This window comes from Sphaeramia orbicularis, chromosome 17, assembly GCF_902148855.1.
Source record: "Sphaeramia orbicularis chromosome 17, fSphaOr1.1, whole genome shotgun sequence".
NCBI lineage: Eukaryota > Metazoa > Chordata > Actinopteri > Kurtiformes > Apogonidae > Sphaeramia > Sphaeramia orbicularis.
In genome coordinates this window covers 24,044,585-24,058,189 of record NC_043973.1, presented here as the reverse complement: position 1 = coordinate 24,058,189, position 13,605 = coordinate 24,044,585, and the positions used below count along the sequence as shown (strand labels likewise).

Below are 13,605 nucleotides of genomic sequence, written 5' to 3'. Positions count from 1 at the left end.
TTCAGTTGAAAAAACCTAGACAACTTGCAAAAAACATTTTTTTCTAACCCAGTGTTATTATTTACAAATTTTGTCAAACACTTAACACATAACACAATACACACAATACATGAGATGTGATACAGATACAAAAATAGAATACAATCATAGAATCAGTATATGTACAGAATACATTTTCATTTTATTCATATACAAAAAAATTAAATAAATAAATACATAAATAATTTCTCATCCAAAATGTCATTAAATGTCAGATGATACATTAAATATCTTATCATCGCTATCAAGAAATGTTATTATTATTATTATTATTATTATTATTATTATTATTATTATTATTATTATTATTAACAAGGGCTAATGATTTATAAACTGAGTTAAATTCAGTTAAAAAATGAGGAAAGGTTGGTTTGGAGGCTGAATATTTTTGCTTATGAGTGAAATATTTTCCCAATAAAATGAAAAAATTAAATACTGCAGACACTTGTTCTAGGTTCGTCCTCCCAGACTACGTCACACCCAATCCAGCCAATCAAATTGAGCCGCTCAAACATATACATTCATACTCGTAATGAAACTTAGAAAAAGCGACATCGGTGCAGTTGTACCTACAGTCTGTCCGGGTCTGGGCTCTGTCTGGACTAACTAACACCTCGGCTGTCCCTGGAGATGCCTTAACCTCTGAAGTGTCCGTATTTACTTCTAAATGGCTTAAAACAATCCGGACTATTTTTAACTCTGGACGGGGTTTGTCCTTCCTCGACAGTCGGAGGTTTTCGTCACTCTTGCAGCTGAAGTCAAAATGCATTTTCTTGGTTTTATTCTGCTGTCGTTGTGGCATTTAACCAACAGCCTTCCTGTTCCAATCGGTAAGTAATCTGTCTGTTTACTTCAACACTGCCAGAGATTATGGCACATAAAACCTTGCATGGAAAAACCTTGTATATCGTTACGAAATGACCATAATTCTGTTGGTTTCTAACAAATGCTTATATTGAGGGTTAGCATTAAAGTGTTTTCAATAAAATAAGTGAATCAGAAAATGCTGCCTTTGAAAGCTTCAGTCTTTGACTTTCACTTTTCATCTCTGCAAAGCCTTTAAATGAGTCCACACTAGTGATGGTTTTAGTTTCCTGTACATCAGGGCTGTCAAACTCATTTTAGTTCAGGGGCCACATTCAGCCCCATATGATCTCAAGTGGGCTGGAGCAGTGAAATAATAACAGTGATAAAAGTAAAACTAAATTATGATAATGTTTACATCTACAAAAATCTGAATAACATGAACTGGGAACGTCTTAAGAAAAACAACTGCAATTTTAGGTTTAGGTTAGTTTATTTCAGACACAGACATAATACAAAACGTATGAAACAAAAGTAATAATAATAATAATAATAATAAACAATACACAAATAAAAAAATCAACAATAGAAAAACAATAATAATAATGATAAACAATACACAAAAAATCAAATAATAGAAAAAAAAAAAAAAAAGAACAACTGTTGTGCCTGAAAGGGAGTAGGAAGAAGACACTGCTTATCCAGTCCTACCCCCTAATTCCAGCCCTCAGACTGTTAGTGCTAAATCACTTGATATACAACATAAGATTGTGATTATCTACATACACTTCTACATACACTCATACAGTCACATACACATCTACATACACACATACATACACACCAGTTTATTGTCTACCGCTGTACACACACATCCGCACCCCCATGTTTATATACACACCATACAATAGAACAATCTTGACAACAACTTAACAGTATTATGCCTCAGATTATCAGTTTATCATTTACACAAATGCATTACGACTTACATTACAATTACAAATACACCAAACATTTAATAACAGGCAGAATATTGATAAAATTGCATTTACTTACCTTAGACATTTCAGGTTATTCACATTGTTCGTAAAATAGCAGTTTTTTAATATAAACATTTTCATGTAATTTTACTTTTTTACACTAAAACAAAGACAAAATTAGCTGTTTTCATTATTTACAGGTTTAAAATGATTGTATTTTCCTGGTTTTTACCCACTTGATATCTAATTGGTCTGTATGTGGAATCTGAAATAAAATGATTTTGACATCCTAGATTGTTAATATCTTCAGTGTAATTTTTGTATTTCATAAATCCATCCCACAGGCCAGATTGGATCCTTTGGTGGGCCAGATCTGGCCCCCGGGCCGCATGTTTGACACCTGTGCTCTACATCAATATGCAACATCAAGAATCTGGCATTGTCAACAGAAATCATATCCTACTTTGTTTATTTACTTATTTTCACACACATGACAGTCTAAATAGCGGTGTGGTAGAAATCTGTAAAGGCTCATACGCCAACCACACCCTGAATAGAAAAAGAAAAATAGGAAACCTCTCACTGCATTTTGCAAAGCTTTAAAATAAAACAAGATTGCAGATGAAAATGATCCACTAAACACACCTGTTACTGGTACTGTATGCACTCCAGCATCAAATACTGTTGTTATTATTATTATTATTATATATTCTTGATCAGATGTTAAAGACAACAGGACATTACTAAATTTATCAGAAGAATTGATTAAATTACTATTTATTCCACAACATAACTCCATATGTGACAGAATTTTTTTTTTTTTTATAAAAAGGGAATGTGAAGATCCTTAACCTTTCTAGTTGGATAACAATAATATTGAGAAGTAGAATCAACAGTGTATCATTTGAATATAACAGGGTGGGGAAGCAAAATTTACAATATTTTGAGGCAGGGATTGAAAGACAGTGTATGACCAATTAGTTTATTGAAAGTCATGAGAATTTATTTGCCACAAGAAAATTGACATAATAGAAAATGTTTTTATTCTATGTGTCCTCCTTCTTTCTCTATAACTGCCTTCACACGCTTCCTGAAACTTGCGCAAGTGTTCCTCAAATATTTGGGTGACAACTTCTCCCATTCTTCTTTAATAGTATCTTCCAGACTTTCTCGTAATAGTTTTGCTCATAGTCATTCTCTTCTTTACATTATAAACAGTCTTTATGGACACTCCAACTATTTTTGAAATCTCCTTTGGTGTGACGAGTGCATTCAGCAAATCACACACTCTTTGACGTTTGCTTTCCTGATTACTCATATGGGCAAAAGTTTCTGAAAAGGTATGGATAATAGTGTTAGGTATGATTATGACATCAATATATGTTTGATTTCAAAACAATTGATGTAGTGCCTGCTGAGAAAAAACAATGTTCTTTGTAAATTTTGCTTCCCCACCCTGTAGATAATTATCTGTAAGGTACCTGAATTCACAATAGCTCATAAAAATGAAAGCAAAAATAAACTTGTTGCAGCACAGAACTGCATTCAAATGAGAGTGTCCATTTAATATTGAAACAGAAAGGTTTCTGTGTGGGATTGATTTTTAACTTTAAAGAACTACTGTTATTCATGAATTTCAGTATTTTTACACCAACCTGTTGAATGTTAAGGACCGTCAAAACTAGGGCTGAGTTTTGGTTTTGCATCAAATATACAAATGTAACATTTTATATCCACTAATAGTTTGTCACAAAATTAACTTTTTAGTGAATATAAGTGACAACAGTGAAATAATTCAAAATAACCATTGCATTTTGCCATATCTCATTAATATCAATTTTTTTTTTTTCTCTCTCTTTAAAGCTTCCATACACACACTGTTCAATCTGTTTTGTCATATTCATTGTTCTCTATGTTAAGAATAACAATATAATTTATGGTAGCAGTAGGGAAATGGCATGGCATACACAGATAATATGATTATATGACGACACTGTAATTAAATTCCAATTTCAGCAGGCAGGAAACACCACTAACAGCATAAAATCACATACATTTACAAAATACACAAGAAAATACAACACTGATTTATTCATATGATGTAAAAAGACATAAGTACAGCAACAAACATACACGTGTTTGTTTGTTTTGCCATCGTGATCATTTACATGTGGAAAACCCAAAATATCCAAATGATGAAAAATATTGCTTCAAATAGTGTGATTTTTGACACGATACAAATGTGCAAAATGTGAAAGAATCATCACAGTATATAAGCTGAACAAAGATATAAATGCAACACTTTTGGTTTTGCTCCCATTTTTCATGAGCTGAACTCAAAGATCTAAAACTTTTTCTGTGTACACACAAGGTTTATTTCTCTCAAATCTTGTTCACAAATCTGTCTAAATTTGTGTTAGTGAACACTTCTCCTTTGCTGAGATAATCCATCCACCTCACAGGTGTGGCATATCAAGATGCTGATTAGACAGCATGATTATTGCACAGGTGTGCCTTAGGCTGGCCACAATAAAAGGCCACTCTAAAATGTGCAGTTTTATCACACAGCACAATACCACAGATGTCACAAGTTTTGAGGGAATATGCAATTGGCATGCTGACTTCAAGAATCTCCACCAGAGCTTTTGCCTGTGAATTGAAAGGTCATTTCTCTACCATAAGCCATCTCCAAAGGTGTTTCAGAGAATTCATGAAGAAGACTGCATGAGGAAAATGGTGGTCACACCAAATACTGACTGGTTTTCTGACCCCCCTGGACCACCCAGTACAGTAAAAGTGCACATTTTAGAGTGGCCTTTTATTGTGGCCAGCCTAAGGCACACCTGTGCAATAATCCTGCTGTCTAATCAGCATCTTGATATGCCACACCTGTGAGGTGGATGGATTATCTCAGCAAAGGACAAAGGAGAAGTGCTCACTAACACAGATTTAGACAAATTTATGAACAATATTTGAGAGAAATCGGCCTTTTGTGTACATAGAAAAAGTTTTAGATTGTTGAGTTCAGCTCATGAAAAATGGGAACAAAAACAAAAGTGTTGCATTTATATTTTTGTTCAGTGTAGTTTTGTTGTGGAGCAAATGATGCATTGGATATACAAGGATATGATTATAGCAGTATGTGCAATAAGGTCAAGACTGAGGACACATGGGTGTGTATGTGTGTGTATAGTGGGTGTGAATAGTATTGTTTATGTTGCTTTATTTTTTAAAATTTACTTATTTACTCATTCTATTCTATTTTTGCTTCTATTTATTTTACTATTTATTACTAGATGTATCTATAATGGTAGCTTGAATTGACTGTCTTTCCTATTTTCCTTATTGTTCAGTGATATTCGGCATCTACTTTACATAAACACACAATAGATTCCCATAATTTATTATTAAAGTTTGGTGTGTCCTGTCTTTGTTTTGTTTGTCTCCCCTCAGATACCACCATAGTCCAGGTCCAGGTGGGGGCTCAGCCTACTGTGCAGCAGGTTCTTCTCAATGGAGTCTTCTATAGAGGCACAACGCAGGAACTCAACAACATTATCCAAACCCTTATGGCTGATGTACTCCCTCCACTACTTATCAGTCTTAACCAGACTATGGAACTGAGTACGAATATTATGACTTCTTCACTCATTCTGTTAATGAAAGAAATGAATAAACTCTAATCCAATTCAGTGTCCGTATAAAGTTGTGTGCATTATTTCACTCCCCAGGAAACCACTCTGTCCTTCGTTCTCGAGAATGCATACTGGAGGGGTCCCAGCTGCACTGGACCGACCGTGTGTTCTACGATGGGAAAGTCCATCTGACTCTGGACCACACTGACACCTGGACAGCGCATACACCACAAGCACAGCCCCTTAAAACCCTGTGGGACCAGGACGGGCAGCGGACCAGGATGGAGAGGATCCGCCTTCAGGAGGGATGCGTTAAGCTAATGAAAGAATTAAAGCTGTCTGAGGAGCAGCCAGGTATGCAGGATATTCTGTCTAGCTTGTTCTGTTTGCAATCAAAATACCAGGATAGTTATATCCCAAGCACTTTAACATATGCCTCATTTGAACAAATATCATATGACACAAGTATGACTTTTGAAAGCACAGCAAAAAATCCCAAACCTTTTGAGTTTGAGATGCATATGATTAGCTTTGTGTGTCCTCGGGACTCGCACACATGACTGATAAAAATATGACATAAAGTGCTGTAATGTTCGCATCTTTTGCCAGACTTCTCTCTAAAAATTTAGAGTGAATAATTTTTTACAGGACACATTCCAGTCTCATTCTTTTTGTTTGGAACTTCTACTAAGTGATCTGGTCGATACATCTTTTCTGTATTAATTAGATATCAGGATGATTACAAGTGTTTTATATCTGGGTCTGTGTGTTCTTTTGCCTGCAGAGATGGTTTCGGTTTATTGAAACTGAAACTTTATTTAATAAAACACATTATGACAGCTCATTTGTTCCACTAACAAGACTGTAAATGAATTAGCATGATGTTTAGCCTGTCAGTAAGCAAGTGTCTGGCATTACCTCATTCTAGTAGTACCACTCCTTTTGTCCAAATATGGTTACTCCTGGCTCCAAAAAGCTAACATGTTGAAGGCCAAAATCACAAAATTACTGCCTTGAACACAGCACTTGGCAAACAAATATCCTATGTCATGTTTCCTCTGTCCAATAATTATATAAAGTATATGATTTTTACTGATGTTGCATAAATACACTCGTTGGCCAGTCAGAGACACTTCTGACAAATAAGGAAAATGCTTATACGCACAAACACAACTAAATTATTTTTTACTCTTTTACATCTTGTTAGGCTATTTGTGTCGTGTTTTATCTTGTACATCTTTTATGTTGTTTTTGTCTTTACAGTTCATTTAAGTCAGTTTAACTCATTTAACCGCTCAGACAGATCTACATTGTGATATTCATATTATAAGAATTATTGGGGGTAACATGTTGTGTTGCAGAACTAATTCTACACTATTTAGTGACTGTTTTTAACATTACATGGCAAGTAAGCACTCACACATCATTTCCATCCATAGCTGTAATGTAATATCATATGATTCTAGATCAGTTTGGCTCTTTCATTGTTAAAAGTCCAAGCAGCACACTCCTTTTATAGCATTTGTTGACATTTTGGGTGTGTTTTCCTAGTTTCAGACATTCCTCTGCCCCAGTTTCTGATCCCAGTCCTGGCTCTCCTGGCCTTTACTGGACTAATCATAATCAGCCTTTTCCTCTCCAAAAACATGGGTGAGTAAATAGGATTTAATTTCCTTTCTTTTTGAAGACCATTAAATCAAGGTTATATTTACCAGTCAGCCTTAGTGGCACTACAAGAGTTTTATTTGTGAGTGTGAAGTATTCTTTTGTTCTGCACACTGCCAACAAACAGTAGTTACACTTTCATTTTGATGTTTGTGTGAATGCCTCATTCCTTGTTGAAACATGTCACATGATTTTGGTATGGAATCTCATACTCAGAGGGAAAATAAAGCACGGTCATGTGTTTTGCCTTTCTCTCTTTCTCGCTGCAGGTTTGAGGCACCCTGGAGGTAAGACGACAACAACATTCCGTGTGTTTTCTGTTTCAGATTCAGTCTGTCCTCTTCTTAGAAAGTAATGTTAATTTTCAAGCAAGAGTAGAGAAATGTATTTACACATTTCTAATCATGAAGGAACATTAGCATTAGAACTACATAATAAGATGAGATTAGATGTATTACATATTTCACCAACAAATTAAGATGAAATAATAACTGACTGTGAGACTTGCATTACAACGTGACGCCGCTGCAGGCCAGTTGGCATCTCTCAGTACACTGGCAAAAAAAAGATGATTTATTGCAGAGCCTCTACTATGTTAATGGAAAAGTCAGTGTAAAATATGGCATTAAAATAAATCCGAAAAGCACAAGAGGTAGTTGAATATTCACAACTATATTTCTAAAAAGCTGCATCACCATTACTTTGTAGTACATTACATTACACTGACATTTACACTAATTTTGTATCTTGAGTGTTGTGTATAAACTGAAAATATTCTGTTTCAACTGATGTTTGTTTTTTTAAATTTGTATGTAATGTATGCAGATGTCAGGGTTGATGGAGTTTTGTCCTTCCCGATTAGTAAAGGAACAAAAGACGGAAATACCGGGGTTACTGAGATATTCCCACCTGAATTAGAACAAAGCACAACCGTGTCTCATATGTTTGATATGTCTGTTTTTATGAAGTGGATGATTCTGTTGACCTTATTCTTTGCCAAAACTTCTGTAGCTTCTCATTCTGTATTATAACTTACATTCTGGAGTGGAAGTTCAGTTACTTTGCAGTTTATCATTGTCAGCTTATTATCCTTTACTTTCCAACATATTAACTGTGTAGAGCTGTGTACACATTCTGGCAGAAACATGAGTAATCTGTTACAAAATCTAGTGGAAGTCTGTCAAGTACAGGCAGAAAAATGCACAGGTTGATGTTTAGCTCGTAGTTCATCTGTCTGGCCTGTTTATGTTATGCACTGCTACGATAGCAGCCTGGAGCCAAAATTAAAAAAAAAAAAAACCTTTGTTTAGTTTTATACTTAATTATTTCACTCATACTAAAAAATGAGTGAAACACTACTTTCTTTTACTGTACATTTGTGACTTTTTCTCACAGTACTTGTATAATGAAATCAGAATCTATGATAGGCATTAATTCAAAACAATGTTGTCACACTTTCCTACCAAAGAAAATTGATTATGTACTCATTGCAGAGCCCTAAGATGTAAATGAGAAAATAAGACAAAAAATTCAGTTCACAATTTGAACCCAAACTATACCTTAACCTTGAGGAAAAAAAAAAAAAAAGATAAGAATTACATGTAATTACAGGATCAAAAAGAGTTATAATGTTGATAATATCTCAACAGTACGAGTTGTCATTCATTATTACTCAAAAATAATTTTACTGCAAAAGTGGATTATTTGTACAATATTTGGTTCCTAAAACCTGAAGTAAAAAGTTTGGATCCTACAACACAGTATCTGCTCTATGACATGTACCTTCATCATCTGTGTCTAATACTTATACATTACATCTGTGGTGATTGGTAAATACATACTATTGTTTATATTTTTAGAAGTTTGAAGTTTATTTTGAACATAAGTAGAAACAAAATACGAAGGTGAAAGAAAGGCAAAGAGAAACCACACATTTAAAGAGATAAATTCAATTTCCACTTATATTCGTTCATTCATTTTTCTGAACCCGCTTCATCCTCACTAGGGTAACGGAGGTCGCTGGAGCCTATCGCAGCTGCTTATGGGCGAAGGCGGGGTTCACCCTGGACATGTCGCCAGTTCATCACAGGGCTGACAATAGAGACAAACAATCACTCACATTCACACCTATGGGCAATTTAGAATAACCAATGAACTTATCAGTGCATGTCTTTGGATGGTGGGAGGAAGCCGGAGTACCCGGAGAGAACCCACACAGACAATGGGAGAACATGCAAACTCCACACAGAAAGGTCCCACCCCCATCGACTGGTGTTGGAATCGAACCCAGAACATTCTTGCCGTGAAGCACGAGTGCTATCCACCACCGTGTCGCTCATTCCACTTATATTCATTTTGTATTCATTTATTTATAATAGTCAGAGACATTAAAGTTAGTTTCACTGTTGCATTAGCTGCCTGTGGAAATGCAGCCCAAGGTTTATGATGTTTATGTTTATGCATTTGGCAGATGCTTTTTCCAAAGCGACTTACAGGGGAAAACCAATTAAATCACTCAATCAATCAAATTTTATTTATATAGCGCCAGATCGCAACAAAAGAGTTATCTCATGACACTTTATATATAGAGTTGATCAAAACCAGACTCTAAGCCAATTTACAGAAACCCAACAGAATCCTCCAGGAGCAAACACTTGTGACTGGTGACAGTGGAAGGAAAAACTTCCCTTTAACAGCAGAAACCTGGAGCAGACCCAGACTCCTGGAGGATGGCCGTCTGCCTTGACCAGTTGGGGTTAAAGAGAGAGGGTAAAGAAAGAGAGAAAGAGAGAGCGATAGAGATAGAGACTGGGGGAGAAGGGGGGAGTAGGGGGAGACACATGGAGGCAGTTGAGGATAACTGAGTGATGATGATGAAGGCAGGAGAGAGGCAGGACCACCGCAGCAGGTCCAGAGATAGTCCTGGGAAAATCTGTGATAATCCTGGGAAGAACTTTATTAAAATATTTAAAATGGAATGTCTGCCAGTGCTAGGACAGGAGGTAGGCACACTCCTTGTTGTACAGTCTAGAGTTTCATTATTTTTTGGTTTACGAAAGATCCAAATATCATCCAAATATTACACTTTTTCAGTGAAATATTTTGACAATCATCTATTTCATAAAACAGACATTTCAAAGAGACAAAAAACCATTTTTGTGCTTTGTTGTACTTCAGGTGGAAGTAGAACCAAATACATTTATTCTGTCTGATTTAATTTTTTATATTTTACTTTGTATACTATTATTTCAGCTTGCTACTTTTTGTCGTCAGTCAGATGCTGAATTGTTATTCTAATTTTGCTTTTCTGATTTCCTTGCAGGTGTTATTGGCTCCGTTATACACTACCCTATGGACATGTCCGCAGTGACCTCAGAGACAAAAGGCAATGGTTACCGTACCTTGTGATTTGCCATTCCCTGTGACTTAAATGTCCACTTTGTTGATGTAGCTCATTTCCTTCTCTGTATGCATACTGTGTGTCTAAAAATGTACCCACAACTGTGCCACTGTGCCTATACTGCACTGCAATCAAAATTATACGTGGTGTGTATTTTAGACCTCATTATGTTTTTGCACTTAAGCATGAATGTACATATTGTGCTTTACACTGGTGCTTTCATTGCAGGAAAATGTCATATTCTAGTTTATATAAGAATAATGAATAAATCTAAGAGCACATGTTGTCACCAGTCATAATCTATGAATTAAGCTATTGTTTAATATATTGTTCAGTTTTGAGCACTGAAGACATGACGTCTCAACTGGCTGTTGATAAAACCTTGTTAAAGTCAAACGTTTGTTTTTAATCTGCAATGATCTTCATGAAACACTGGATAAACCTGTTTTGTCCAGTTTTCCAAAGAGTTTGTGTGTGATTATACCATGTTCATTGTCATTTTTTGTGGTTCAGGACTGTATATTCATATTTATTTCCTGTACATCAATGAGATTTCTTGTTTTTGTCCTATTAAATATAACATGATAAATTAAAGGCACTTACTCACGTTTGCTTTGATCATTCTGGAGTACTTGATATACATTGTTTGCATTCATCTGTGAGATAATGAATGGCACACATTCACCACATGCCTTAGGTCATTTAACAATGTAAGGTCCACTTTATCAAGCTGTTAACGGCTTGTCAAGAGGTGAGAAGGTTTATTTCATCAAGTCAGATAATTCTGTTCATATTAAAGTGCTGTTTATTACATGTGTTTAGATCTAATTAATCAGAGGAAATGATTTACCCTCACATAATACAATGCTTATTATATCCTACAGCATGCAGCCTATTGGTTAGATCTGACAATTCAGCTCCATCAGAAATTCAAAAGTAGAAAACATTGATTATTCAGTTTACATCTCCTAAGTGGAAAAATATACCAACAAATACAAAATATAACAAACTGAAACAGTATACTAAGGAATTGTAACCGCAAAAATAATGCATACGTAGCATTTGCTAGGAAAAAAGTAATTCTACATTACTAAAACAGCCATCACACTGATGAACAATTAAACCTGCAATATAACAATAATTTATATACCTCATGTACAACCTCAACCTGTTGACTACTCTTCTTTCTCCTTGCACATTTTTTCCATTGCACTTCTGAATCAGACTACTTAACTTAAATGTTTATACAGTCTTTTGTACAAAAGTTGTTTTTTACTTATTTAAACTGTTTTAGTTATGTTTTTAGTGCTTGTTTACTATGTTGTACACAGAGAGCACAGTTTAAAAAAACAAAACAAAAAATGTCAAATTCCTTGTATTTTTAAAAGATACTTGGCAAATAAAGGCTTTTCTGATTCTGATAGAAAGACAACTATCAAACTAGATAAATTTGAACAAAGTAATAAGACTGAGAGTGATAAGACACCCCCCCCCCCCCGGAGCATGATACTCTGGAAGATGATAAGAGCCACTGGGAAAAAAATAAAAACTGAGGTCCAATATAGATTTCTTTATTATTATTATGAGAAAAAAAAGTCAGAATTATGAGATTAAAGATAGAATTATGAGAAAGAAGTCAGAATTCTGAGATTAAAGACAGAATTCTGAGTTTAAAGTCAGAATTCTGAGGGAAAAAAAAGTCAGAATTCCCAGTTTAACCCTTTCATGCATAGTGGTCACTCCAGTGGACAGTTATTCTACAGCTGTTCTCTTATATATTCATGGGTTTTGTTGTTTTAGTTCCATATCAGCCAACACAGTGGACGCTTATGCATCATCCCACACACCGACATTCATACTGTTACTGTAACATTTCTGTTCTTGATAAACCTGATTTGCAGTAACATGTTTTAGTGTAAATCAATTGTTATATGTTAGACCAAAAGTTTTTTTTTTTTTTTTTTTGGCATATTATCTCCATGAAGTGAGTAATAACTAGCATTAGAATACGTTAAAATGGGAGAAAACATCAGATTAGCAGCAGTAAAAATGTTTTAATTTCATTGTTAAATTAAATGCACTGACATTTTTGTAACTCCATGAAAAAAAACAAAAACAAAACTTGATAGCATTGTTTTTTTCATGCCTAAGGGGGAATAAAAAAAAAAACTGACCAAGGTTCTCATAATTCATGCATGAAAGGGTTAAAATCAGAATTCTGAGATTAAAGTCAGAATTCTCAGTTTAACCCTTTCATGCATTAATTCTGAGAACTTTAGTTAAGATTTTTTTCTTGAGTGTTTTTATTCCTCCATAGACATGGAAAAAAAACAGCATAATCGAGTTGTTTTTTTTTTCATGGAGTTACAAAAATGTCCATGCATTAATTTTTGAAGTAAAGAAACGTGTTTAAAACCCAATATCAGAAATTGATATTAAAACAATGAAATAAAATCTGATGTTTTCTCACATTTTAACATATTCTAAGGCTAATTGTTACTCTTTTCATGGAGATAATATGCAAAACAAAAAACAAAAAAAAAACACCAAAAAACAAATAATTGATTTACACTGAAACATGTTACTGCAGATCAGGTTTATCAAGAACAGCAAAGTTACAGTAATGGTATGAATTGCAGTGTATTATGGGATGGTGCATAAGGGTCCACTGTGTTGGCTGATATGGAATTAAAACAACAAAACCCATGAATATACAAGAGAACAGCTGTAGAATAAGAGTCCACTGTAGTGACCAGAATGCATGAAAGGGTTAAAGTCAGAATTCTGAGAACAAAGTCTGACTAAAAAACAAAAAAGCTGACAAAAAAGATGTCAGAATTCTGTGTTTTGGGTTATTTTTAATTTAGTAGAGCGAGTATAATCTTTTAACCAACAGATGGCGCTATAGTTTTAACAGGGGGTTATTTTCAGGCGTCATTCTGAGCGTTAGTTCTCTCCACCAATCACAGGAGCCCATTCGCAGACGTTACCGGAGCAACAACCTCTGAAACCAACCAATCGTGAGAGCGCATTCTGCCATTTAAACCGTGTAGCGTTTTCGTCACGGAATTCAAAAATTCAG

General features: G+C 34.8%; 1 protein-coding gene across 1 annotated transcript; it reads left to right on the top strand.

The window, feature by feature from the left end:
• The first annotated feature begins 610 nt into the window (after positions 1-610).
• On the top strand, positions 611-11,138 carry LOC115437670 (uncharacterized). Its single transcript, XM_030160977.1, has 6 exons — positions 611-869; positions 5,277-5,447; positions 5,555-5,812; positions 7,010-7,108; positions 7,393-7,410; positions 10,446-11,138. The coding sequence occupies exons 1-6, from the start codon at positions 803-805 to the stop codon at positions 10,529-10,531; spliced, it is 699 nt and encodes a 232-aa protein (XP_030016837.1). The 5' UTR covers positions 611-802; the 3' UTR covers positions 10,532-11,138.
• Positions 11,139-13,605: the final 2,467 nt, after the last annotated feature.